Here is a 27,362-nt window from a genome sequence, read left to right as displayed (position 1 = left end):
AGCGGACCCCACGCCTTGGCAAACGTAGCGTAGGACGCCCTCCGGCTAGAAGGAGTGACGATATTCGCAAAGTGGCTGGCAACGGATGGATATTGAGAGCTGAGGATCGAGGCTCAGAGGCGTGCCATTGGAGAGGCCTATGTCCAGCAGTGGACGACGAAGGGTTGATGATGAAGATGATGATGAATATATGAGCATGTTAATAAACTATTGATATACTATATATTATATAAAAGGCTTAATGAATGAGTAATTAATATCATATAATATTTTTATTGCAGATAAAAAGCAATGTTCATAAAATGCTGTTCCCGGTTTTTGTCAAATTTCCACTTAATCTGTCTTTACGGTAGCAGCAGCTTAATGTTTAATTGGTATGTTAGAATTATGAAAGGACGATATAAAAGTGCTTGTCAGCATCCATTCGAATGAAGTGTTTTCATTAAACGAGTTTTCAGGCTAAAACAAAACAGAAACTCAAGTATACAGTCACGTTATATAATGTTACGTAATAAGCTGGGGCTTCTGCTTCTGCTTTTAGTACCTGGTGTGTTCCTCATCGCGTACCAGTAGATCGTTTTTCGTTAATGTTTTATGGTACAGTTACTCCATTTCTCGTTATTCATATGACCATGTTCTTATTTAGGTATGACGATACGTTTATGTGAAAATTAAATGTATCGATTACATCAGATCAGCTATTTTTTTTTTTATAGAATAGGAAGGTGGACGAGCATATGGGCCACCTGATGGTAAGTGGTCACCAAACGCCCTTAGACATTGGCATTGTAAGAAATGTCAACCATCGCTTATAGCCAATGCGCCACCAACCCTGGGAACCAAAATTTTATGTTCCTTTTTTGATTTTATTTTGTCGTGATGAGGTAATTAATAGACATAGTTAGTTTCGCATTTGTATTAGTCTGATAGTATTATATGCGTCTGCTATTTACAAATGATATTATGATAAATTTAGATTCATGACCCTTTTGTTTTGTTGCAAAAGAAGGCACACCAATCTAATCTAATAAGCTTACGTTTAGTTTTAAAATATTACCGTTAAATGGAATTACATAAAATTTTGATAATACATAGTGCAGAGCTTGATTTAATTTGATAATTTCTAAAAATGATAATTGTTTCGATAATTTATAGTAATAATAAACCACATTTTACTATTATCATACTGATATTCTAAAGAGGTAATTTAAGTTTTTTTCGAATGGACGTAACGACTATTAAAAAAATCGATACGGAACTTTCAAACTGTAATAAGTTTTAGTTATAAGTCGAACAGGTAATATGATATTTTGTCAAGTTTTTCAGCGAACGGTGCCTAGATTATAATAGATATAAGAAAAATGTATGAAAGATTTGTAGATCTCTTAATTACAATTACTTTACTTACCGTCTTCTGGTTGGTACAATCTATGTTTAAATTAATTATGTAATTCCATTTCGCTTTTAGTTACATGTCATATAATACTTAATATGATAATGTTATATGTTAACTGATGGATTACATAAATGTATATATAACACGACTATAGAGAACCAAAGTTAAAGATTTATAATGATTATAGTGAACGTGAACTAACAGATATAAAAAGCATTGTAAATTAGCTGGCGGAGATAACAAAATGTGAAATTGATACTGATTGTATTAAAAAATTAGTTTAAGACTTTAAAAAAATCCATAGGTATAAATAATAATCTTATCCTTGTAAAGTTAGAATGGGTAAAATAGGTAGTTGACTCCAAAAATATAATAGAGATTTTAGTGGAAGATTAATACCTACAAATTTTCGATAGTAACTTTTGTATTATAAAAGTTACCTCAAAATAATTTTGAGAAAAAATAACAAGATGATAAGCTGATTCTATTGTCGCTATTTGTATGTAACAATATTTGTGCTGTAATTTCATTTTATATTGCGCATAAGCCCAATACAATATCATAGCATAGGATAAACAGCAGGTTAAAAGCGTGCAAAGGCCTTTTAGGGATTACTTCTAGGTAACATTTTTAAAGAAATGCCTACTGGTATCACTAGTAATGGTAGACCCAGTGAGACGATAACAAAAAAAAGTAACAATATTTCATATTTGTAAAATAAAACACACTCAACATAACTTATGTATTGAAGCGTAACTCTACAAATTACTTATTTTATTTTACTTTGTTTTACTCACTACTACTATAATTACGTGTTTATTATATAATATTTTGTATTCTGTTTATATACAAGTAAGTGAAGTCGAGATGGCCCAGTGGTAAGAACGCGTGAATACCGAATACTTAAACCGATAAAATACTTAACCAATGAACGTGGGTTCAAACCCGGGCAAGCACCTCTGAATTTACATCTGCTTAATTTCTGTTTATAATTCATCTCGTGCTTTTCGGTGAAGGAAAACATCGTGAGGAAACCTGCATGTGTCTAATTTCATCGAAATTCTGCCACATGTGTATTCCACCAACCCGCACTGGAGCAGCGTGGTGGAATAAGCTCCAAACCTTCTCCTCATAAAGGGAGAGGAGGCCTTAGCCCAGCAGTGGGACATTTAGAGGCTGTTTAAAAAAATACTAGTAATAGTTGTCATAACTGTATTATATTGTCATTCACAGAACACAGGCTTATGCTTTACATTGAATAACAAAGTGGCACTTTTTGCATTTAATATTTCAAAAGGCCTCTTGAAGAACACGCTAATGCGGTAATTCAAAAACAACCTATATTTTTTAAAACTTTACTCAGCATTCAACAAAAATAAAACATAGTAAGGCCAGCCGTACACGGACTGCTTCAAGCAGTTATGACCGACTGCTTGAAGCAGCGACCGCGCGGTGAACTATAACCATTCATTCGCTGCCGTACACACGACTGCTCGAGCAGTCGCGTCCGCTTCAAGCCGTCAACTACATGATGAAATTCCATCGTGCTGTCGACAGCTCGCGAGCAGTCGCGAGGCATACACTGACTGCTCGAGCCGTCGGTGGCTCTACGACCTCCCCCTCCCTTCTCTTCTGGCCTCGCGGCATCTAGTGTCTCTCTGTCTTGTCTCATTTGTCGACTGATCTTTGAAAATGGAGGATGTGTGCAATAGTGATGCGCTTATAAGTGCAATTAAAACACATGAAATTATTTGGAACTATAAGCTTAAGGAGCACAGCGACAAAATAAAGAAGAACAATGCATGGGCAATTATTTGCGCCCAAGTTATTGAGAACTTTGATGAAAAAACAAATCAAGAAAAAAATAAAATCGGTAAGTAAAAAAGTCAGTCATTTTATTACACACACATTTATTAAGTTTATGTCATATTATAAAGTCACACACATATTTATTGATTTATATCATATTCCATTGCCAATCTAGTTTGCCTTCTTCGCTCACAAAGTAATTAGCAAATTCTTCACGGATTGTTTTTAACATAGGCCCACCTGGACAAACTTGCTGGGTTGAATGTATAGAGTGAGGAAGACCCTCAAACGTATCCTCAAATTTATTTCCAACTCGTTGTTTTACGTAGTTGTGGAGAACACATGATGCTTTTACTATATCCACGAAAATCGATGCGAAATCAACACTGACGTTAAGTGGTCTATGGAAGATCCGCCATTTATTAGCTAATATGCCAAACGTGCATTCAATATATCGCCTAGCACGTGATAACCGATAGTTAAATTTTTTTTTTCTCTGGTAAATTCTTGCCACCATATGGACGCATTAAATTTTCCTGCAAGCTGAATGCTTCATCTCCAATAAACACATTCGGTAATAAAGATCCATTATGCGATATTGCAGAAGTATATTTAACTTTCTTTCTTGTAACAATTTATATAGACAACTCTCTTCGAAAATAGTCGAGTCAGCGTGCCTACCATACGAGCCTATATCCACGAAAGTGAACATATAATTACTATCACATACTGCTAGAAGTATTATCGAAAAATAATTTTTATAGTTATAATATGACGATCCACTTTGCGCGGGTTGTATTATTCTAATATGTTTGCCGTCAACGGCGCCAAGGCAGTTCGGAAATTTAGAAGTTTTTGAAATCATTTATTATGTCTTTCCATTTATCTTCAGTTAGTTGTTCCATACACATATCCTTCATATGTATCCATATATTTCTGCAAACATCCCTCACTATCTTACCAATTGTTGTTGATGCTATTCTAAAACTATATTGCAAATCCATAAATGTACATCCAGTTGCCAAATACCTGTAAAAACATATTTTTTAATCAATAAATTGTACCAATAAATTTTTTTTTTGCTGTTACAGCCATGTTAATACAGAAAAAATGAAAGACATTAAGAGATGAGTTCACCAGATATGCTAAAAAAATAAAACCAAAGAGTGGTTCAGCAGCCCTAAACATTCGGCCAGATGCATATTATCAGCAGATGTCTTTTTTAAAGGTAATAATAGAAGATAGACCCGATAAAACAAACAGTTTAGAAGAAAGTGAGCACGCTGAAATTACGTCTGAAGAAAGTGAAAATCGTCAAAATAAAATAAACAAAGAAAGAAACAAAAGAAAATTAAATACTACAATCGCAGATGAGAACGTCTTAATTGAAAAATTAGCTAAACGCTTCTATGAAAAATCACAGAATTCGAGCATTGTTAATGAAGATGAAGATAAATTGTTCTTTCTGTCATTAGTTGGCGAGTTTAAAAAAATTAATGAGCAGTATAAATTAGATGCTAAGACAGAAATACTTAACGTAATTAAACACTTTAAAGCGATCACAAATCACACATATCCTGCGAGTTACGGTGACATATATTAGATATATAGATATTCATCACAGTATTCACCTTTTAATGATTACCGTGGACAATATGGTTATAATACTGGCCCCTCTACCTCTGCATCAGCGACTGGCCCCTCTAAATCAGCGACTGGCCCCTCTACATCAGCGGCTGATGACCAAAACTCTCAATTTGAAGACCTTTCATCATCTTCAGTAATGTCTGATGATTTAATTTCCAATTTTTTTAATGAATAAAAATTTAAATAATTGTTATTTATTTTTCGAACCTCAATGTTACTGCTAGTCTTTCTTCTGCTTGGATACTTCTCCTCATGATTGTGTCTTCACGTTTAATTTTAGACCTTAGTATATTATTCATTTCATCAAACGAAGACACTGACACCCTAAAATAGTTGAAAAATTTTTCTTCATCACTTCTAAGTTCCATAAACAAATAATGGAATTGTCCATGTTGTTCTCTTAATTCCAAAATTGGATGAACCCAAAATTTTCTCTTTTGACGTCGCCGCCGTCGTCTCCGCTTGAGCAGAAGCAGCAAATGCAGTGCTACCTCGTCAGAATCCATGACTAGACTGCGGTAGAAATTCAACTGCTTGAGCGGTTAGTAGCGACAGCTCGAGCAGTCAACAACCGATTGCTCAAGCAGTCAACGCCGACCGCTCGAGCGGTCCGTGTACGTCGCTCAGTCGTTAACTGCTCGAGCAGTCCGTGTACACCCGGTCTTCTTTGTCGACAGCACGATGGAATTTCATCATGTAGTTCGACGGCTTGAAGCGGACGCGACTGCTCGAGCAGTCGTGTGTACGGCAGCGAATGAATGGTTATAGTTCACCGCGCGGTCGCTGCTTCAAGCAGTCGGTCATAACTGCTTGAAGCAGTCCGTGTACGGCTGGCCTTAATCGTGTGCAATAAACACATAAAAGTCAAGTCAGACATCAACATATAAATAGTCAACCATTTTTTTAACACGTGACAACTAAGCAACATCAAAACATTGCGGTGTACCGTACACGGCGCCGTGTCGTTATACAGTGGCCAGAGCCACACCGTAGACATGGGTCCATTCCCTAAATGCTGGTAATATTTTAAAGCCGATCTGTCACGTATAGTGAGTCCTGGTGAACGCCTGCATCGACGTAACGGCGCGTCAACAGCACGCGTCGGCATACAATTTTATGAACGTGTGAAAATGAATCGGTAAATGGCTACAGTGTTGATTCTTGCGTTTTTGGTAGCGCAAGTGGTGGTAAAGTTATTAGTAAGTGAGAGCCAAATAGCTCTATGTTAATGGTTGTGCCACCGGCAGGTAATTCGGTTGCCAGTAATTGGTTGCACAACCAAGCTGATACCAGGTGAGGTAGACTCCATACATACTGTAAACATTAATTGGCGCGAGCTTAGGCACCACCATGGTATTCCTAATGAGATGTGGCCCTATGCATAGTTAGAATACCCCAGAAGTCTTAATTTTTGTTTATCATATTGGGTGAGAGAACGCGTATTGTCGCAAATGGAAAATTTGTGATGCTGTGAAGTTTGTATGAAGGACGAGGAGAGCTGAGGAAAAGATGCTTTTTCTTTTAAAAACTTTATTTTCACATAATGCACGAAACAGGTATGCTTAACACCCTATACAGTTGCCGCAGACTTGGGACGAAAAATTAACAGATCTTCGTACAACACGTGTAAATAGTGATGCAAGGACAGCATGGGCCACAGCCTCCGCAGCAACCTCCTCCACAGGGTCCACACCTGAAAAAGATTTAATAACAGATGTTAGTAATATTCAAAAAATATTTCATTATAAAGACTTATTGTTGAGTATGATCTTACATTTTGTTTAGGGTATTATTGACACTGGATTACGAAGAAGAAAGAAATAGATGATGATTGCTGGATAATATAATTATATTAACTGAATAGTATAAGGAGTATATTTTCTAAATTTTTTTGAGCTTTTTATATATGTATATACAACTCGAATGATTTTATTTAACTGACCTCCTAATGCATTTTACTTCTACAAATCGCCTCTGTTTCTTCACAAATCATTTTGAACGAAGAATTTTTTAGGAAATGATCATTTATATTTTTTATTACCTTTTTTTCGGCCAGTAAATATTTTGTTTGACAGAATGATTACTGGCCGTATTACTAAAATAAGGACGGTGCTATACAAAGCAACTAAAGTCACTAGCTTTTGACGTAGCAATAATTGAATGATTATAGCTATAATAAAAAAATACTCTTAATTTAAAATAGTAAATGTACCATTGTACTCTTTTTATATATATTTTTTATACAGTAAATGTTTATATTCCAACATCATATATTTTAAAATAAAAGTATATTTCAGGCCGTATGTAATATTATTGGCGGCCTTATTAGGTTAATTTCTTGTTTTTAATCTATCTTTGAAGGATATTCAAACCAATTACATATTAATACAGGCATAATAATGCGTATTTTTGTCAAATAATAGCTTATTCTTTAAAAAAAATATATTAAAGCGTAACCCTCTTGAATTAAATCATTTTTATCACAATGAACTGTATGAAATGAAAGTAAATTATTTGTGTAAAATAATATAATAAAATTATTAGTAAACAATTTAATCATTTCATGACATAATCAGTTTTTTATATATTCGTAAATTATTATTATTACTTTAAACATGGGTCGTAGCAAGCCTTGTGCTCCTTTGAAGAATTGCCAAAGTCGTGAGTTACGTGGTGGTATACTTTACACAGACTGTAATTGTCTCCGTCGAAATGGGTTGCAGTATGATTGTCGTAGAAGCGGCTGTCAAACCTCGCCGCTATGCCAAGTATTACCAAAGCCATTGTGTGGTCCAGCAACTATGGCATGCATCAAGCACTGCGGTAATCCCCATGCTGAAGCATTATATAGCATTTGTAAAATAAAAAATAAATATTAAAGATAATTATAAAGATTTAGGTGATAAGAATACTGGCGAGAAATAATATAAAACTGAAATTTCAAACGTTTTGAAAATACTGGTACGTTTTTTGATAAATAATGTGCATGGAATATTTTTAAATTTTTGTACCGTTTCAAAATGAGAACAGATAAGCAGAATAGATATTGATATCGTCATGAGTAGACATAAATAGCACACGAAAAATTATCAAGTAAATTAAATAAATTTAAAAAAATTCTAGTGTTGATATATTCAGAAAATAATTATTTAAAATAGTGTAAATAAATTAAAAATCAGTAAAAATATATAAAAACCGCATCGTTTCGATTTAACTGCGGTATAAAAGGATTTTAATATGTAAGTATATTTTTATATTAAGTATATCATTTATTTAATTTTTCCATTGGCTAAAATTTATAATAATCTTATTGTTCTAGGTGTTCCCCGTGTGGTCCTATGGTTTGTTACAAGTATGAAGACTGCGGACCGCCGGTAAGTTTAAATTAGATCATTTAAATATTTACGTTAAAAAAAAAATAACGTCTTTAACAGTCGTTATAATATTAGTTGCAGTGTTTGCCGCGGTCTGCATTTAAGCGTAATGGACTGCAGGATTGTCAGTTCTTTCAGCAGGGGTCAATCCGATATTTATGTCGGGCGGGCCCTTGCTGTTCAAAGCCGTGTCCACCGCCCTGTCCGCCGTGTGTACGCTGCCCACCTCCTGGCAAGACCTACGTGACACGCTTCAGTGATTTCGACCTTATTTCGCAATGGTAGCAACTGCATCGTTTGATTGGCCAAAAACTTTTGGGTAATACAAAACTTTTTTCACGGCGGACATTGATGAATATTTTGAAGCTAATGTACTTTTAATTTGCAGAAAGGTAGAGCAGCCGAAAGGGGTGCTCCCACCGCGGAAGAAAACGATGCAGAAAAAACAGGATCTAAAGAAAACCAGCTAAAGAGAACAAAAAGCCGTGAGCTCCGTGGCGGAATTATGTATTATAGCTGTCATTGTATAAAAAGAAATGGTCTTCAACATGATTGTCGGCGCACTGGTTGTGGCGGAGAGCCGGCATGTTTAGTTTTACCCGACCCTTTATGTGCGCCAAGTCAACTAGCACGTGCGCGAGGACTTGCAGATCCGGCACCGCTTGCAGCTCATCTCCGGGCTCAAGCGGGCACTTCAGGAAATTTAGCAGAATCAAATTTTGGATCTAGTGGTGGTAAACGGTTCATAGTTTGTGAACTTAAAGGCGTGATACCCGACGGTTCAACTGCTAAAAAGGAACAGTGTTGTAAGTTGCCTACATCTCTTTCTACTCAAGTAAATAAAGATTACTCTAAAGACAAGAGCCAGGATCAGCCATCTGAAAGTATTTTTGTTCTAGACGAACAAAAAATGAAAGCAATTATCAACAATATACAAAATAAACAATTATTAACCACAGAGTCTAAAAAACCGAATCCTCGGTCTCAACGAATAGAAACAGTTAAAGAAGTGTGTACTAGACCTGGCTGTGTACACTGGAAACCGCCGTCACCTTGTTTATGGGATTTACCTTGTAAAGCAGATTGTTTCGAGGCACCTCCTAATATTCAATCTGGTCGTAATCCATTAAGTGGTAGCGGCGGTTCCAGAATACCAAGCTTGCCACATCGAGAAGCAAAATCCGGTCAACGCATGATAATACTTAATCCTATAGAATGAATTTTACACAGGTTGCTGTTCAAAGAGTGGTGGTGCGGATACTGCTATGACTGCTGGAACATCTGCGGCAGGATTGCCAGTTTTAGTGATGAAACTTTGCTAAAACTGGTACAAATTATGATAAAAATTGCAATATATTAAATGTTTTGATGTAGCTACATTTTCTTTTCTTTTTATTCCACGAATCGCTTAAAAGTAAATTTTAATTTCACAAGTTATAGAACTGAAGCATTATAGCATAGCAAAGTAAAAAGTCCATGTATATGTGGCGGTTTCTATACAATTTTATAAAAAATAAGACAGTAACTCAAATATCTAAGTAGAAATATTCCAATTGAATTTTAACTACTTCCACACAGCCGATGGAACTGAATTTTCGCGCAGTGATTACAATTATTTTATGTGAATTGCGGTTTTACTGCCCGAGGTGATATTTTCTGGGCGTTGTGACATCCCTTTTGTCCTTGCATTCCTTTCACTTATATATTATTTCTCACCACCATATATATAAACCTCCGTAGTTAATGCGCTAAGGTACGTACTCGATTTATAGACTATAATCCGCGTAAATAGTACCAGTAGTAAAAAGTGGAGTAACGGCTTTATTGTATACAGTCTGTTTTTATAAAAACAAATATTCAGCTCGGCAGCCATTTAATATCCCCTATATCCCTATATTTACCTACAACTCTTTGCCGAGTAATCTTTATAAAAATATTAAAAAGACAATTACTACTTACGTAATATTACGTCATACTTATTAATAAATTATAACAAAATGAAATATGGGAAAACAAAATAACATAAATTAAATATACTATTAATAAGAATTTTATCAATCTCCTTAATCACTATATTGTAGGTAGTTTAGATAGGTTTGTTACCTTTAAAATTAATGTTAGTGTATTGTATTTTGATTATTAGACTTCGACACTGGACCGACCATGAAAGTTAGCACAAATGTAGATATAATATGTAATATTCATGAAAGAGAGAGAGCTGGTTCTTCCTGATTAGCCCTAAAGCCAGTCTGAGTACGGGGCTCGGGGTTGCTCCCTTTACCCGGGCTGTTCCTCTCCGAAAAGTTATCTTGTCGTGTCTTTAATTTTTGGCACGAAGGGCCAGAGGCTCAATGACCTAGTGGCTGTTGTCATAATCGGTGTAAAAATGTGGAACGGTTCACGATTTTGCGTGTCATCCTTGCGCAGGGGCCATGCTAATCTTCTCTGTATCGTGTATTCATGAAAGATATTGTTATGCTATATCTTTTGTTGTAAATCGTTGCTTTTTACTGAGTATTTTACCCGAATTGGTGGTAATTTACAACGTAGATTAAAAAGCCTTTGTGCCTTGAATAATTATAGTATAAAATTTGATTTCATATAATATTTAACAGTGCCATCTTTGATCATTTTGATAAACTAATTCAATTAATCCAGTGTTATACATATTCTAACATTGAAATGGGACATCTATTGACTTAAATTGAAACTATCTTCTGGCTATAGTAACTTATAAAAAAGTGTTCGGTAATTCGGAATTTATATCTTACAATAAAATTGTACAAAATAATTATTATTTACCCAAAAAAAATTTATGACTTTAACGTCAATTATGTTAAGTGTCCTTTAGCAACAACACTATATTGTACAAACAAACAGTATAAATTTTCTCTCACTTTAGTATATTGTAGTAGTTTTTTTTGTTATTAATTGTGTTTTTTCAGAAAACGAACCTACATGGATACATTTGAAAAGTAAAACCATGTCTAAATACAAAATTTGAGCCAAATCGCTAGAGCCCTTTACGGGATACACAAAACATACATAGAATTGCTTATTTAATCTTATCAGTATACAAAATAGTTTAGGTGTAGTTAAGTATATGTGATTATTTTTATTATTAACTTTATCAGGCAAGGCGAGTTAAGGTAAGGTATCTTACCTAAGAACGGTACGCGCAAACGCGTCGTTGGAGCGATCCTGCCAGCCTTCGAAGCCTGGATGAGACGAAAGCGACGAGTCACCTTCCGACTTACGCAGGTAATGACCGGTCACGGTTGTTTTGGAGAACACCTGTGTAAGATCGGACGCGAATCGTCGGCGATGTGCCACCACCGGGACACCGCTCACCAAACGCTGGAAGCGTGCCCCGCGTGGAATGCGGAGAGGGAGACCCTGGTCCGCGAAGTCGGACAAGACCTGTCTCTCAAGGCCTCTGTGAGACCGTCATGGTCCAGACGGACCGTCCCCTTGAAGTTTCGTCGACCGTGAAGGAGCGAGAACGGGAAAGGGCCGATCCTGCTCGGCGGAGACGACGTCGGCGTCGTCTCGGTAAGTGTAAGGTTTTTCGTGTAAGGTTTTTCTATCAAAGAATCTCAGTATCTCAGTATCTCAGAAGCTTATGATCATATAACATAAATATCTATATATATATATTAATATGTTATTAAGATAAAGCTATGTAATTAATAAAAAATAACAGAACATATTATGCCGTATATAAACTATATACATATCTATAGAATAAAATCTTATCTTAAACATATATAAAAAATGTGTATGAAAAAATGCTTAATGAAGTAACGATAAGTTAAAAAATGTCAAACCCTAACAGGGTTTTATATTTTTTAATAATATTTTTTAATAATACACGTGTGTTCGTTGGTTCGAAAAATAAATATTAACATCGATTGTAAGTATTGGCTATTAGGAGCAATGAAGATTAGGATCAAAACACAAAACTGCGAATCGGCACGATGCGAATTCGCAGCATAGATAGACGTGACGCGAATTACTGTGATGCATTTCGTGCGGCAAGGTGGCACTACCGTGGTATGTTTCGGGTAAACATATTTACATCACCGGCGAACTAATTCGCAACTTCTTACGATGTGTCGTGTGACTTCGCACATTTCTGCATTTCGACATTTTTGTTTCCAAAATTAAAAGGTTTTTCCTATATGTAATAAAGACTATTACTAATATTATTAATATTACATTACATTGTAATATTATTAATATTACAACAAAAACATATGATACATTTTTGTAAATGTTCTTTTTTACCAACTTTTAATATATCTTTAATATCTCTGGTCAATAAGTACAGTCAATTGGTTTTGCACCTGATCTTTAGTTGAGTTGGATGACCGTTTCATCAGACTATGAGATGAGAGTGCCTAGTACTCGTTAATTGATATGCTCCGTTGGAAAATGCCCTCGTCTCTGATATCAGAATTATATCTTGGGTAAGCCCCGGTTTGTGTTTATCCATCTATGCTAATCAATAAATAATAATTTTGTTTATTTATTAATCATTACAGCGCAGCACAAATTTTCGCTACTAATAATAAAAATAATGAGGGCTATATAATCTCAGAACTATGTCGATAATATTATCGAATACATTTTTTAATCTTCTTATCGCACAATAAAAATTAATTAATAAAAAATGTATAAGTATATTTATACTAATATTATTAAAGAAAAGTTTTATTGTATGTTTGTTAGTAATGAATAAGGTCAAAACAACTTAAGAGATTAAAAAAAACTTTTGTCATAGGAAGCTACATTATACATACATACTACATATTATCGAGTAACATAAGCTATATTTTATTGAAAAAAAATTATCCCTACAAAAATTGCAATAATAAGTATATCCCAGTGTATATATTTATTATCTATGAAGATTTTGGCGTGCGTTGCGAAAACTTATGATGTGGACTAAGATATTAATACTATTACAATCCAAATTAATATCTTAGGAGTTATCGCAAAATTAAAAGTCAGGCAACAAAAATAATAACGATGGTAGTCAACGGTGTCGGTCAAAGTCGGTGGTGGTAGTGTTTTAAGCAAGCCCACCTGGGTAGATACTACCCGCTCATTACATATTCTATCGCCAAACGTAGTAATGTTGTGTTCCGGTCTGAAGGGTCAGGTCACCCATTTGGCAGTTTGCCTTCCTATTATAATAAAAAAAAAACGAATCAAGGAACTAACTGATTTAAGAGGTCTATCTCACTCTCGCATTCCGAACCGGTGCAGCAGTTCTATACTTTAAGAAAATTACTCAACCGTGAAATGTTGACATTCTACTTTTTTTCATATAATAATTTGACGCGTGTATTCTTGAAATGTTGTAATTATTATGGTCTATGTCGCATATCACTTTCTTAAATTTCACAACTATTTTCTGCGGTGAGTTTTGAGTATATTTTTATAGAATAGATATACGTTAAAATTAACCTCGTAAAATGATAAAATTATATACCTAACAGGTACTTAACAGGTATATAATGTTATACTGTGTTCTAAGATTGATCGTTCACTACGGATCTCTAAAAAGCACATGTGCTATTTATTAAGATATTAGGGTTTTATCTTATTAGAATGTGTAGATAAATTAATTATGTTTTCAATCAATCAGATTACGACATTAATATAAATAGACGCTTGACTTTTTAATACATTTGTTGGTCTCTGCGTAGGCACTTGACGATAATGATAAAAACTGTCTGCCTGTTGGCTTTATGCCTCACTGCTGTTTTGGGTAAGTTACAAAATTGCTTTTCTTATATAAGAATATATATACAAAGTCTTGGAGATGATGATTTTTGATGCAGAGGGCAGAACAGTTTTTATTTGATTTAGAGGATGGAAGACAGGCCATTGGAACACTTGACGGTAAATGGTCACCACTATCCATAGACATAGACAATGTAAGAAATATTAAAATAATACATATGCGCGTCATGTATGATAAAGATACTATAATATTTTATTTTAAGATAAAATATCGCTCTCCATACAATCCAATGGAACAATACTCACGGTAAAGAAAATATATGTATTTCACAAAAATATATAGAGATACCTAGTATTTATTTAAAAAATAGTTATTTTTTAAACGATATTAATCCTGCTTGATACATTATTGTATCATGCAGGATAATAGAATAGAATAATAGCTTGAAAAGCTATTATTTGTCCATTTACAAGTAAGGTATGTATGTATGTATGAAATAGTATGTGGTTTATAATTTATCTATATATAATTTTATACTCTATAATTATATATAATATGTATATGCTATATAATAATTATATATATATTTGTATGTATGTATATGTGTATGTATGTATGTATTATTGTATGTGGTTAGTGGGATGTAGATATGTGTAGCTTATTAAATATTTAGTATTTATATGTAAATGCACTTACCTGTTCTCTTACAAAATTCTTTCACCAAAGGTTGTCTGTTAGAGATCGCTATAAGCGATAAGACCGCCTTTGCGCACCATTTTTTTTTATTTTCTTTTTCTTTTTCTTTGATTGTTTCCTAATTCTCTCATTTTATGTATATGTTGTGCAAAAAGTGTTAAATAAATAAATAAATAAATGGTCCATTGCAGCTTTGATTCAAACAATCAATGTGGTGTATTTTGTTAGTACGCAATGTAAGCACACAACGCCATTGATATTGTCATATAAACGCGCGGTACAGAGGATTTTACCATTGCTGCTTCAATCTGTGCTGTGTGATTTACTGTGCACTATTTGATTATCTTAAATCTAAGAGAAATTGATGTTGGAACAGAAATTATTTAATAAAGGAATGATATGATCAATAAATAATTTTTAAATGTAAATAACGTTATTGGTGAAGGGTAGGACCCTTATACATTCATATTGCTGAGTATTCGTCTACTAGGGTATATGTGACTACTTTTTTGTTTTTTTTGTAGCGGTACCCTCACAACAAAGGATAGTGGGTGGCTCATTGACTACTATCAATCAATACCCATTTGCAGCTGCGGTTTTAAAGTTATTCGGTGCAAATTTCCGCCAAGTATGTGGAGGTACAATCATCAACAACAGATCTGTACTCTCCGCTGCTCACTGCTTTTTGTAAGTAAACATGTATGCTCTAAAATATTCTAGTGACTACAAACAACACACATTAAAAATATATTGTACCGCTAAACAGCAATATTTAGTATTGTTGCGTTCCGTCTTGAAGGATGAATGAGCCATTGGAACTACAGTCACAAGGGACATAACATCTTCGCATTGGCTATGTAAGGAATCGTTAATATTTCATACATTGCCAATGTCTAATGGGCGGTGGTGGTCCATTTTTCCCTCCTCCGACCTGTTACATAATATGTGTATATACATATATATGTGTACAATATCTTAATGGCTCATTTGCTTAGTTTCTAGTTTAAACGGTCCTGGGGCAGGGAGAATAAATTGATAAAACTTAAATGCAAGGCATTGATTAGTCTTTGAGACTGGACATCAAAGCCCAATTTTGTTCATTTATTTCCAAATTACATTTTGCCGTATCATATTATTCTTTAACAATTGACAGAGTCAATTATTGTTAACAATTTATAATTATATCACATATGTAGATCGGTCTTACTTATACACTTTGCTTAGCAGCTGTAAAATTAAACACTGATTTCGCTCTTTCCTAATTTATATTTATAAAAATATATTTATTTAACCTATATTTATTGTTAATATCACACCATCAAAAAACTGAAATAAAGCAGCTTTCAGCTCATCACCGGTATGTGTATAATTAAGGTTAATAATGTACGTTTTGTTTTTATTTCAGCCGTGAACCAACTAATGCATTCCGAGTACGAGTCGGCTCCTCCTTTGCCAGTAGCGGCGGTTCTATTCATTCTGTATCTCGAATCATCAATCATCCCAATTATAATGATCTAACTAAAAACAATGATATTAGCCTTTTGAGAGTTTCCCAAGCCTTCCCTATTGGAAACATTGTAAAAGTCGGGCGGATACCTAGTAGCAATTCTGGAGTAGCCGATGGCCAAGCCGTATGGGCTATAGGATGGGGGATGACATCTGTAAGTATATAAGTGCCCTACTATTTAATTACTGACCATTTTTATAAAATGTTTTTACAATTTAAAACTGTAAAAAACAATTAACGCCTTAGTCAATGCATACATTGACTAAATAAAAGTATAAATTTTTTAAGAATTTAAATTATTTAAAACTGCAAGAAAATCCGTAGTAGTTTTGGAGATTACGTACATACAGACAGAAAAAATATTCTCGTGTTCTATTCCTGTTTTGCATCGTCCACATTCGTTATTGGATAAATTTATTCAATGTACAGACACAAGATTTTTATTTTCTATTTTAAAATATTTCTTTTTTTTAAGTTTGGTGGTTCACCTTCTGAGCAACTTCGCCATGTCCAAATCTGGACAGTCAATCAAAATACTTGCAGAAGTGCATACGGTTCTATGGTCAACGATAATATGTTGTGTGCTGGATATCTGAACGTGGGAGGGCGGGACACTTGCACTCAAGACTCAGGTGGCCCTCTTCTCCATAACGGTGTAGTGGTCGGTGTTGTCTCCTTCGGCAATGGTTGTGGAAACGGTCGTTTCCCTGGTGTTTACGCTAGAGTTTCAAGATACACAAGCTGGATACAATCTAATGCGTAAATGTAAATAAAGTCTGAAAGCTCTCTATCTGTATCTATATACTCTTTAATTTTTAATAAATATTTATTTAATAGTTTGCAGCTTTTCCCTTTCCTTATCCCTTGATTAATCCTTTTTTTTTAAACATATAACATGTCAATTACATATTTTTATTGTTGTAAGTTGCTCTCTACATATACACAAACACGTATCCTCCTTTTTGAAAAAAAATTTTTTTTCAACTTATCGCCATCCACTGATGGACTAAAGCCTTCCCTATAGAACACCAACCATCCCATCTTGGGCAGCCCGCATCTATCCCGTACATGCCACATTTTTCAAATCGTCGGTCCACCTTGCCGCAGGGCATCCTACACTACGTTTGCCTAAGCGTGATTTCCACTCTAACACGTGTCGGCTCCATCGGCCATCGATGCGCCTGGAGACATGTCCAGCCCACTTCCATTTCAGCATAATAAACCTACGCGCGATGTCGGTGACTTTAGTCTTCTGATGAATATCCTCATTTCGGATTTCATCTGCCAGAGAAACCCCAAGAATCGCGCGTTCCATAGCTCACTGAGTGACCTTAAATTTGTGGACCAGTCCTACAGTGAGTGTCCACGTTTCGGCACCGTAAGTCATTAGGCACAGGTAGGTCACAATAATTAAAGACCCTTAAGCTACTGTGGGATCGACGATTGTTGATTGATCGTGATGCAACCTACTGAATGCCGCCCAATCCAAATGTATTCTTCTTTTGGCCTCCTTCTCAAAGTTGTGCCGGCCAAGTTGTATAGTTTGAACCAAGTAGATGTTCTCCTGCATTTCAAGTGGAGAGCCGTTTACGACCACCGACCTCCAAATTCTGCAGAGTTTCCGTCATGATGACAATGTCGTGGGCAAATCGCAGATGTATTGGCCATTCATATTACTGCCGCGTCCGTTCCGTTGAAGACGTCATCCCATGCGTTTGTAAAAGTTTCGGGGAGTTAATATCTCCCTGTCTTACCTGACGATGCAATTGGATTGGTCTTATGCTCTGATCTTGTACTTGGACGTTCAAAGTTGCGGCTTTGTAGAAACATTTTAAAACCTGGACCATTTAGGGAGGTCTTAGTAACCGTGTTTGTCAGGCGGGTTGGTGACCGCAGTAGCTGGAAATCTTTCGCTGATGGTGCTGCTGTGGTTATACCGTTACGATTTCGGTCGCCAGAGCGTCGTTCGTTGTTCTGCAGGATGCACCACGGGCAGGTGAGGTTGACCATAGGGAGCCTAAGGTCGTTAACGGCTCCCCTTATATCCCTATCCTTCTATAACCCCAAAGTATTCGACTCTATGTTTCTTAAAAGGTAGAGATAAAAACAATATAATTAAAGACTATATTATATTATTATACTTTTTGGTTGTAAGGCTTTGTGCTAGCCAATGTGGGTAGTCTTAGTTCCCAAGATTGGTGGAACTCCTCTTGTCCTATCTTTGTCATCTTTTTTCTTTTTTGCTCTTAAAAGGGCCGTAGACATCTAAAGGTAGTAAATTATGGGAGCAATGAGGAGGAGACAATAACATAATAACATTGTTTTCTTTGGATTTGTGTTTCCTGGACTTTTTTTATATACTCTCATTCTAAAAGAAAAGAAAACAAAATAACATCTTAACAACTGGTGTCGTCAAAACTAGTGGGCAAGTTGTAGCATGTTACAACAAGCCCGAAGATTTTGTTCAACTAACCCCTATAACCTATAACATTGATCATTATAACTGTTACAAAATATCAGAGGTAGATAAATTCAAATATAAATAGAAAGTAAAGCCAACCAAATCTTTACGAAAGTATAATATTACCTTACCTGGTAAAAAAGAAACGCGTACACACATCCGCTCCCTTTACTGTCCACCAGGACACATTGAGTAAGAGAAATAGGTTAATAAAGTTAAACTCCCTGTTGAAATCAGGCTGTTAGTACTTACCCTCGTTACAACAAGCCCCTCGCTCCCTTATATTCAATTCAAATTCAATTTACTTTGATTTTATAAAAGAAAATATCTTAACCCGAGAAGGAAAAAGACAAAATTTGAACATTTCAAGAACACTCGCATCAAAATAGTAGACAATACTTTTATTAACATCATCGATTTAGTATTTACATTAGATCATATAACTATAACACACTTTTTTATAATATTCTATATTTGTCACTTTTTTTTTAATATTTTTTATTATCTTTCATTGTTACTTATTAGTCAACCACATTAATGTTTTTATGAAACTGTAATCGGCGCAAGAACACTATGTATGTAATTTTTTTTTTACAAATTGGGTATACAAAATTTTTTTCTAGTTTTATTGTATGATATATTAAGATATTGTGTAGGTAACAACCGCTAACTCTTAATAAATAAATAAACTCTAAAGTTTTCGACTTTACAAAGTTAATATATCCGTCCTGGTAGAGTATTCGTTTCTATAACAAAGTTGAGACCATTTTACATATCTCAATAAACAAAATTTTGTTTATTGGTATATAAAACAAAGTTGTAATTAAAACCCATATAAAAAGTATAAAGATTAATTGGATGATTTTAATGGTGGTAGGTAGGGCTTTGTGCAAGCTCGTTTAGTTACCATCCACTCATCAGATATTCTACCACAAAACAGTAGTACTTTTTATTTTTGTATTCCGGTTTGAAGAGTGAGTGAGCCAGTGTATTTACAGGCACAAGGAACATAACATCTTGGTTCCCAAGGTTGTTGGATGAAAGCGATGGTTAACATTTCTTACAATGCCAATGTCTGTGGGCGTATACGATATAAGAGCCTTGGGTTAGTGTTCGTTTTGTTTCAGGATATAAGCATTATATTGTTTTAAAATATTACACGTATATTTTTAATTGATGAAAAAGACTAACTACTGAGTTTCTTGTCAGTTCTTCGTGGATAATTCTACATTCCGAACCGACGGTAGGTTTTTATTAATTATTAAATCACTTGTTTAACTTATTGACTTTTGGTATTTGTATTATTTAATTTACCAATTAAAAATTTAGAACTGTTCAAGAAGTCATTTCGAAAATATAAATTATCGTAATTTTTTAGTTATTAATAAATGTAAAGCAAATGTTTGTAAATGTCCCAGAAATGAAAGAAAATGTAAATGAAGAAATGTTTCAGAATAAGATTATTAATAACCTTTATCGTTAGTAAAAACATAATTTTGCTCATGTCAATTGTAATAAAATAATATCGCTATATTTGTGTCTATTAAAAAAGAATTTGTTGAATGCACATATATCACCAAAGCATTGATACTTATTTATTTAGAAATAAAGAATAGTACATTATAATCAGTTTTTTGTTTTGCTTTTTCTTTCATTTACGCATTGGCTTGTATCCAGCTTGAGTATGTTGAAACTCTAGCGTAAACACCAGGGAAGCGACCGTCTCCACAACCAATACCAAAGGAGACAACACCGACCGCTATACCGTTATGGAGAAGAGGGCCGCCTGAATCTTGAGCGCAACTGTCCCGCCCTCCCACGTTAAGATATCCAGCACACAACATATTATCGGTGATACCACCCCCGTAATTATTTCTGCATATGTCTTGATTGATCGTCCAGATCTGGACATGACGTAGTTGCTCGGAAGGCGTACTAGCCAACTTAAAAAAGTAAACATTTTTGGTTAGAAAACAAAATAATTCGGTTTCAGTTTTAGTTGTAAAAGCATTAAAAAGTTTCGATCAATAAAAATTGTACATATACACTTACAGATGTTTGGCCCCAACCTATAGCCCATACGACTTGGTTATCAGCTAGTCCATAATTGCTACCAGGGATACGCCCGGCTTGTATAGTATTTCCAAAAGCAAAGGCTTGGGTAACTCTCAGTACGCTGATATCATTATTTAGAGTGTCCTCATTATATTCGGGGTGATTGATAATTTGTGATACAAGATGGACGTAACCGCCGCTGCTGGCAAAAGAGGAGCCGACTCGTATTTGAAATAGATTGGGTGGTCCACTGCTGGAATTGAAATAGCACCATTATTAACATTGATCGTATTTATAAACTTTTCTCGGCCTTTCTCTCGGTCTCTCCGACCTCTCTTTCTGGAACACGACGGTTTCATAAAGAAGGCTACGGCCCTACACGCGATATGCTAGCAACTAAATTAGGAAACCATTAAAATATTGTGAACAGTTTATTTAATGGTGCTGTTACATACAGCAAAATGATTTAATATTACATTTTTACTTACAAGAAGCAGTGAGCAGCGGATAGAATCGATCTGTTGTTTATAATAGTACCTCCACATACTTGGCGGAAATTTGAATCGAATAACATCAAAACCACAGCCCCAAATGGATACTGGTCGATAGTAGTCAATGAACCACCCACTATTCTCTGCCGTGGGGGTAAAGCTACAAGAAAACAAAAACAAAATAATATTCATCTTAAATACCTAAACAGCCCAGCGATGTGAATGTCTGCTCATGCTGGTTGCAAAGTAGGTGTTATCGTAGTATTTATTATATACATCTGAAAAACATACATATTTTCTTCAACGAGTTTTGAATTGTATAGTGTATTATAATTTTTTCATATTATATAATATGGCTGGTATCTTTATCATCTGTGCAGTTCTTCTGAATATTTTTTGCAGTGTCATATCTACAGGCGGTAGTAACCATTCACTAACAAAATATTAATTTATACAGACATATAAAACATTTTTTGTCATCTATATCATCTTTATCATCTGTGTATATTTTATAAGCATAAATAGCTATGTAACTTACCCACAACAGCTGTGAGGCACAACGCCAAGAGACAGACAATTTTTAGCATTATTGTCAAATGCTAAAGCCAAAATACTGAGTTTGAAAAATGAGACGTCTATTCTATCTTAATCATGTTATTGATAGAAAAAATATAATTTAATTATCTATACAGTTTAATAAGATAACGCTTTTATCTTAATGTTTAATCAGTACATGTGATTTTTAGAGATCCGTTGTCAATTATTAAGAAATTAAAATATTAGATCAATCCATGGTTGTAAGGTATGTTATTATCACAACCTAACGGTAATCGGTTTTTTACGACAAACTCAGTGGCAATATTGTGATAACTTTAACAGTCAATCACAATACTGCGACTGCTATCTTTCTGTCAGTCTTAATACTATGCTATTTATATATATAATATGCAGTAATATTATTTACTTACCTTATTATTTATTGCATTTGATATAATTGCTTTAAATCTAAGTCAAAGAACTCAACATGCTTTTATAAATGGGATGAATTCTTCTAAGTTTGTAAAAATGGACGTTTCTTAGGGATAAATACTCTAGGTTATTTCCTGTTTCTGCTAGACATAAATGTTGAAATGACATTCTATATTAATGGTATGTATGATATTGCATTGTTTGCTGACGATACGTCTCATTACTCCTTAACGTTGACAGAAAAATTAACTATGATTTATTGTTAATAATAATATCATTAAAAATAGAAATCTTTTCTACTTTTGTTTTCGAAAGCTCATGACAGTAAGAATCACTGTGTAATATTATTTATATGACAATTAAAATCAAAGAACTGTTCAAAAAGTCAATTCGATAATAATCTTAAATTTCCAGTTATATATAACGATCTTATTTTTATTATAATTTTGCTTAAATATATTTATTCTAATAAAATAAGGTCGCCATATTTGATGTCTGTTGTGTCTATCTAAAAGAAAGTTTCGGGTGATTGCAAAAATATCACCAAAGCATTGTTTAGTATTTATTTAAAAATTAAGAAGACTGTTTTTTTACATTTAGGTATTGGATTATATCCAGCTTGAGTATCTCGAAATTCTAGCGTAAACAACTGGTAAGCGACCGTTTCCGCAACTATTGCCGAAGGGGAAAACACTGACCACCATACCTTTATGGATGAGGGCCGCCCGAGTCTTGAGAGCAAGCGTCCCGCCCTCGTATCCGTTAGGTTCAGATATCTAGCACGATTAAAAGTTTAGATAAGTTTATATAGACTTACATATGTCATTGGGGGATGTCCTATAACCCATACTATATATGGCTTGGTTATCAGCTAGTCCATAATTGCTACCAGGTATACGCCCGATTCGTACAGACTCACACTCCGAGTACACTCGTATTTGGAATGCATTGGTTGGTTCACGGCTGAAATTAAAATAACACCATTATTAAAATTGTTTTTATAACCTTACTTTTATAAACGAAATTTGTTGAGTTTACTGAAACAAATAATAATGTAATGAGTTACTTGTTCTACTGCTACACAGCACTATTTAGTTTGGTTGTGTTACAGTTTGAAGGGTGAGTGTGCCAGTTACGAGTTTGGGAACGCTCGAAGTCGGGAAGTCCCTGGACACGAGACAGCTTTGAATCTCTTATATTTATTCAAAGTTTCGACGAACAAAATTGACATACCTTAACTAAAAGCCATTCTTATTCACGTATTGTTTTTACACTTATTATCCCATTTAGAGTAACCATTAGTGGTCGAAATAACCTCTAGTGCTTTTGTGAAGTTATTATATATAGTAATGCCTATAAGCTGTGGAAACACGATTACTAAAAATATTATCTAGAAAAAAATATCACAAGCTTATTTCAAAATGATAAAAGACACCTTTATTTTATGAATGAAAAATTTTATGTATGTATACGGGGCGGGTATTACATAAAAAAAATTAGCTTAAAAAATTTAGTCCATCCTTGGTGTTCAAGCTTACGTCATACCAAATTCGGTTTATCAAAATCGGTTAGGTGGCTTGGCCGTGAAAGCATAACAGACAGGACAGGAGTTTATTTCGCATTTATACATTTGTACAGATTAGTATATTATATTTGATTTACATTTTTAATAAAATATTTTAATTAATTTTTAGTTATTAAATTCGAGGCCATATAAGCCAGCAACTAGAAAGGAATATGATAGATGATATAAAAAATATTATATTGAATTTTATAGTAACCGATATCTATAGTTATAATGTTATGGTATCTTCACCTTGTGTTCAGGATCTATGGGCGATGCGACTACCAAGCACCGTGTTGTCGTTTTAAATGAAATATCTCTATGATATATATATTTCAAATATAAATAGGAACTATGTAACTTACCTACAGCGGCAGAGAGGCACAAGGCAAACAGTTTTAAGCATTCTTGTCAAATGTGAGGCTAACAAAGTGTTCTGTGTGATTGATAGAAAATATTTAATAAATGTATTTATCCAATTAAATAAGATAATGCCTCTGTCTTATTATTATTAATATTTATAGTATAGATAGACGGACGAGCATGTAGGCCACTTGATGGTAAGTAGTCATCAGCCTATGGACATAATCATTGTAAGAAATGTTAACCATCGCTTTCATCGCCAATGCGTCACCGACCTTGGAAACCAAGATGTTATGTCCCTTGTGCTTGTAATTACACTTGCTCACTCACCCTACAAACCGGAACACAACAATACCAAGTATTGCTGTTTTGCGGTAAAAGCACCACCAGTAGAGCATAGGTACTTTTTAGTTCCGTTGTAAACAATGAATACCATAGTTAAGTCCAAAATTTAAGAAAAATAAACGTTTAAAAAAGTTATAACATATTCAATATATCATTAGTGCTGTAGAGCTATTCTGTCAGAACTCACTTCATTATTCACCTGTAAAATGTTGACAACCGACTTATAGTGATATACTAAAGAAAGTCTCAAATATATAACCAGGTCTAAAACCAACATCAGCTTCGTACATGGTCGAGCATGCTCCAAGTATACAACGCTAACAAAAAAAAAACTACAACGTGAGTAAGAATATTTTTTTATTTACATCCGTCAAATCCCGAATTATTATCAAACGTTTCAATTATTCATATTAGAATACTCGACGACGAAGTGTAAAGTAGTAAGTTCTCTGTCTATGCCTTATCCTGTTCGAAGATTATAATTGGCATTAAAAAAGAAATACTCATGTCATAAGACAAAAAGCTGTGTCATAAACTATCAAAAATGAAAATGTTTTCTACGTTTATTTTTATTAAAAGTTTATCTTGAAAATATACAAAAAATGTTAAAAAGCCGATCTTGTTTGTCGGTTTTTTCTGATTATTGTCGTATCGCAAAATATTTTAATCGATTCGAAAGTGAAATTTGCGATAATGATCTAAATAAAGATCGTTCCGCGACTAAATCCAAAAATAGTGAAGATACAACATGCAAAACATGTCCTTCGAACCCTCGCGAATGTAACCCATCAGCTCCTTCGATGTATGATGTAAGACATATATATCTAACAAGTTAATACAATTCATACATTCATAAGAAGGTATGGTTGAAAGTGATTATCTTAATTATTACCAGACCAGTGTCAGAATTGCCTGGGATAGCTCTTGTAGGAATTTGGGCAGTATCAGTGTCTTATTTCTGTGCTTTGGATAGCACGTAAAGCCTACAGGCTTATCACAAGGAGAACCGTTAAATTAAATGAATTGAATTACTTAAATAAAAGCTATCTCGTTATCCAATAGAATACATTTCCTTTACACAGTTGACGTATTTGTTATTGACTATGTATTATATGCTTTCTAAAAAATGGTTGTACTTCTATAATAAAATATAATATATAATAACAAATTGAACTATTGTTTACGAATATCTTGTGATTTGACGCTCATATATCATTCAAGAAAATTTTGTAGTTTATAATAAATTAAGGAGAATTAAATTTAATGTTAGACCAATTTATAATTTATAATCAAACAGCAATACTTAGTATTGTTGTGTTGCGGTTTCAAAGGCGATTCAGCCAGTGTAACTACAGGGACAAGGGACATAGTATCTTAGTTTCCAAGGGTGGTGGCGCATTAACGTTGTAAGTAATGTTTAATAATTCATACAATGTCAATGTCTATGGGCAGAGGTACCAACTTATCATCAGGTGGCGCATTTACCCGTCCCTATAAGTCCCTACATTAATAAAGAATAATTTTTTACTCGTTAAATACTTACCTTGCCATAGATATGCACAAAAAGTAATAGAATTACGACCACATGCGATACTAGTATATAAAATTCCGACACAAGTATGATTTGTGTGTTTTTCTTTAGAACAGAAAATATGGTCACAATTTACCGTGTGATAATGTAACACCACAATTCGAAACTCTACCACGGCTGCCGACGGGTATATTCCGCTCCACTACCGGAGAGGTACATATGTTTTTCTTCTTTGAAATGGCCCTTAAATTTTTTTGTATGTAATGTTTTGTATTTTCAGTATTCAATATAATATGCTTACAAAATATAAGTGAAACTTGAAAATTACTCAAGTAAATCACAGAAACCGTTCTATCTGAACGGTTGTCATTTTTTATTAATATTATAGAAAATAAGATCATTTAAAATATTAACAAAAAAAGGACTTGAAATTGGTCCCTGCGGAGCACCCACTCTAACAGTAGATCCGTATAATATATTTGTTATTGTTTTTTTTTTAATTGGCATATTATGGGCTAAGGTCTACGATTAATACATTTACTTACAACTTAGCCAAAATATTTATTTTTGTTATATTTATTAAATTATAATAATATGCTGTTATACTCAGGAAGGATCAATAATGGAAGAAAGATTAAAGAACAAGCCGACATTATAAATCGGATAATTTTATATTTTAGTATTTAAAGAGCTATTTTTGGTTTTTGGTATGCAATAATTTTTTTTTTGTTCAACTTTTATAGATCCTTGGTCGCGGAGCAGAAAAAGGTTCTTTTTACCAAAACCCTGAGTACTTTTCATATCATCATATGACCTTTTATGATATGCATATGCTTTTAAGAAGCTATCGCAACCCGAGTCCTGCGTCTGGAAGGAAATTGTGAAATTTTAACCAAAATGTATGACGGATAGCTTTTCTTTTGTTTTTTTTTTTAAATAAAGATACAATTATTATATTTTTATATGTATAATATAGTTTTTTTTACAGTTTGTCTATGTGCGCTATAAGATTATTTAGCCCACGAAATTTATATTTATAACTTATTTAAAAAATATCATTTTAATATTTTCTAATTTTTTAAAGTATTTCTTAATTATTTTGCTACATTTCTAATAAAATTCATATAGATCACACGTTACTACTCAGAGGTCGCTTATTTTTAGACAATATTTAGGAAGTTAGAAAGGTCGGATAAAGTGAAATATCCATGTGATCTTTGCCAACGGCTAAAATTATTCGGTAGTGCTCATACAAATATATATATATTATATATATGTGTGTGATTCCTTTAATTTCTGCGCAGATTTAATGTCATTTACCTAATTAATAATTTTACTTTGTTCATACATATTTCTGGATGGTTTAGATTGGATCCGGGAAGTAACGTGGCGGTCGGTTTAC

At 34.0% G+C, this 27,362-nt stretch overlaps 3 protein-coding genes, 1 non-coding gene and 1 pseudogene across 6 annotated transcripts; 2 read left to right on the top strand and 3 right to left on the bottom strand.

Annotated features, from left to right (window-relative positions):
- Positions 1-3,731: 3,731 nt before the first annotated feature.
- LOC126781263 (uncharacterized) lies at positions 3,732-5,358 on the bottom strand (annotated as a pseudogene).
- A 2,368-nt stretch (positions 5,359-7,726) lies between these two features.
- On the top strand, positions 7,727-9,596 carry LOC126772126 (uncharacterized). Of its 3 annotated transcripts, none has more exons than XR_007669625.1 (4): positions 7,727-8,091; positions 8,172-8,226; positions 8,302-8,545; positions 8,615-8,763. XR_007669625.1 is itself a non-coding variant. In XM_050492299.1 (3 exons), coding segments are annotated over exons 1-3 (888 nt in total). In that variant the 5' UTR covers positions 7,727-8,089; the 3' UTR covers positions 9,446-9,596. The 3 variants fall into 3 exon arrangements, 1 of the variants encoding a protein (XP_050348256.1); XR_007669626.1 differs by having other exon boundaries at positions 7,774-7,813; XM_050492299.1 differs by lacking the exon at positions 8,302-8,545 and having other exon boundaries at positions 8,615-9,596.
- A 1,012-nt stretch (positions 9,597-10,608) lies between these two features.
- Positions 10,609-10,711, bottom strand: LOC126772747 (U6 spliceosomal RNA). Its single transcript, XR_007669682.1, has one exon. It is a non-coding gene; the product is annotated as a U6 spliceosomal RNA (small nuclear RNA).
- Positions 10,712-13,936: 3,225 nt separating this feature from the next.
- LOC126772163 (trypsin CFT-1-like) lies at positions 13,937-16,956 on the top strand. Its single transcript, XM_050492373.1, has 4 exons — positions 13,937-14,002; positions 15,199-15,361; positions 16,080-16,335; positions 16,657-16,956. Exons 1-4 carry the CDS (start codon positions 13,954-13,956, stop codon positions 16,942-16,944), a joined length of 756 nt encoding a protein of 251 aa, XP_050348330.1. The 5' UTR covers positions 13,937-13,953; the 3' UTR covers positions 16,945-16,956.
- A 3,329-nt stretch (positions 16,957-20,285) lies between these two features.
- LOC126772170 (trypsin CFT-1-like) lies at positions 20,286-23,060 on the bottom strand. The gene is made up of 4 exons (XM_050492386.1): positions 22,975-23,060; positions 21,186-21,348; positions 20,695-20,950; positions 20,286-20,585 (listed from the first exon to the last, which is right to left on the bottom strand). Exons 1-4 carry the CDS (start codon positions 23,003-23,005, stop codon positions 20,298-20,300), a joined length of 738 nt encoding a protein of 245 aa, XP_050348343.1. The 5' UTR covers positions 23,006-23,060; the 3' UTR covers positions 20,286-20,297.
- Positions 23,061-27,362: the final 4,302 nt, after the last annotated feature.

This window comes from Nymphalis io, chromosome 1 (genome assembly GCF_905147045.1).
Source record: "Nymphalis io chromosome 1, ilAglIoxx1.1, whole genome shotgun sequence".
NCBI lineage: Eukaryota > Metazoa > Arthropoda > Insecta > Lepidoptera > Nymphalidae > Nymphalis > Nymphalis io.
This window is presented reverse-complemented; position numbering and strand designations above follow the sequence as displayed.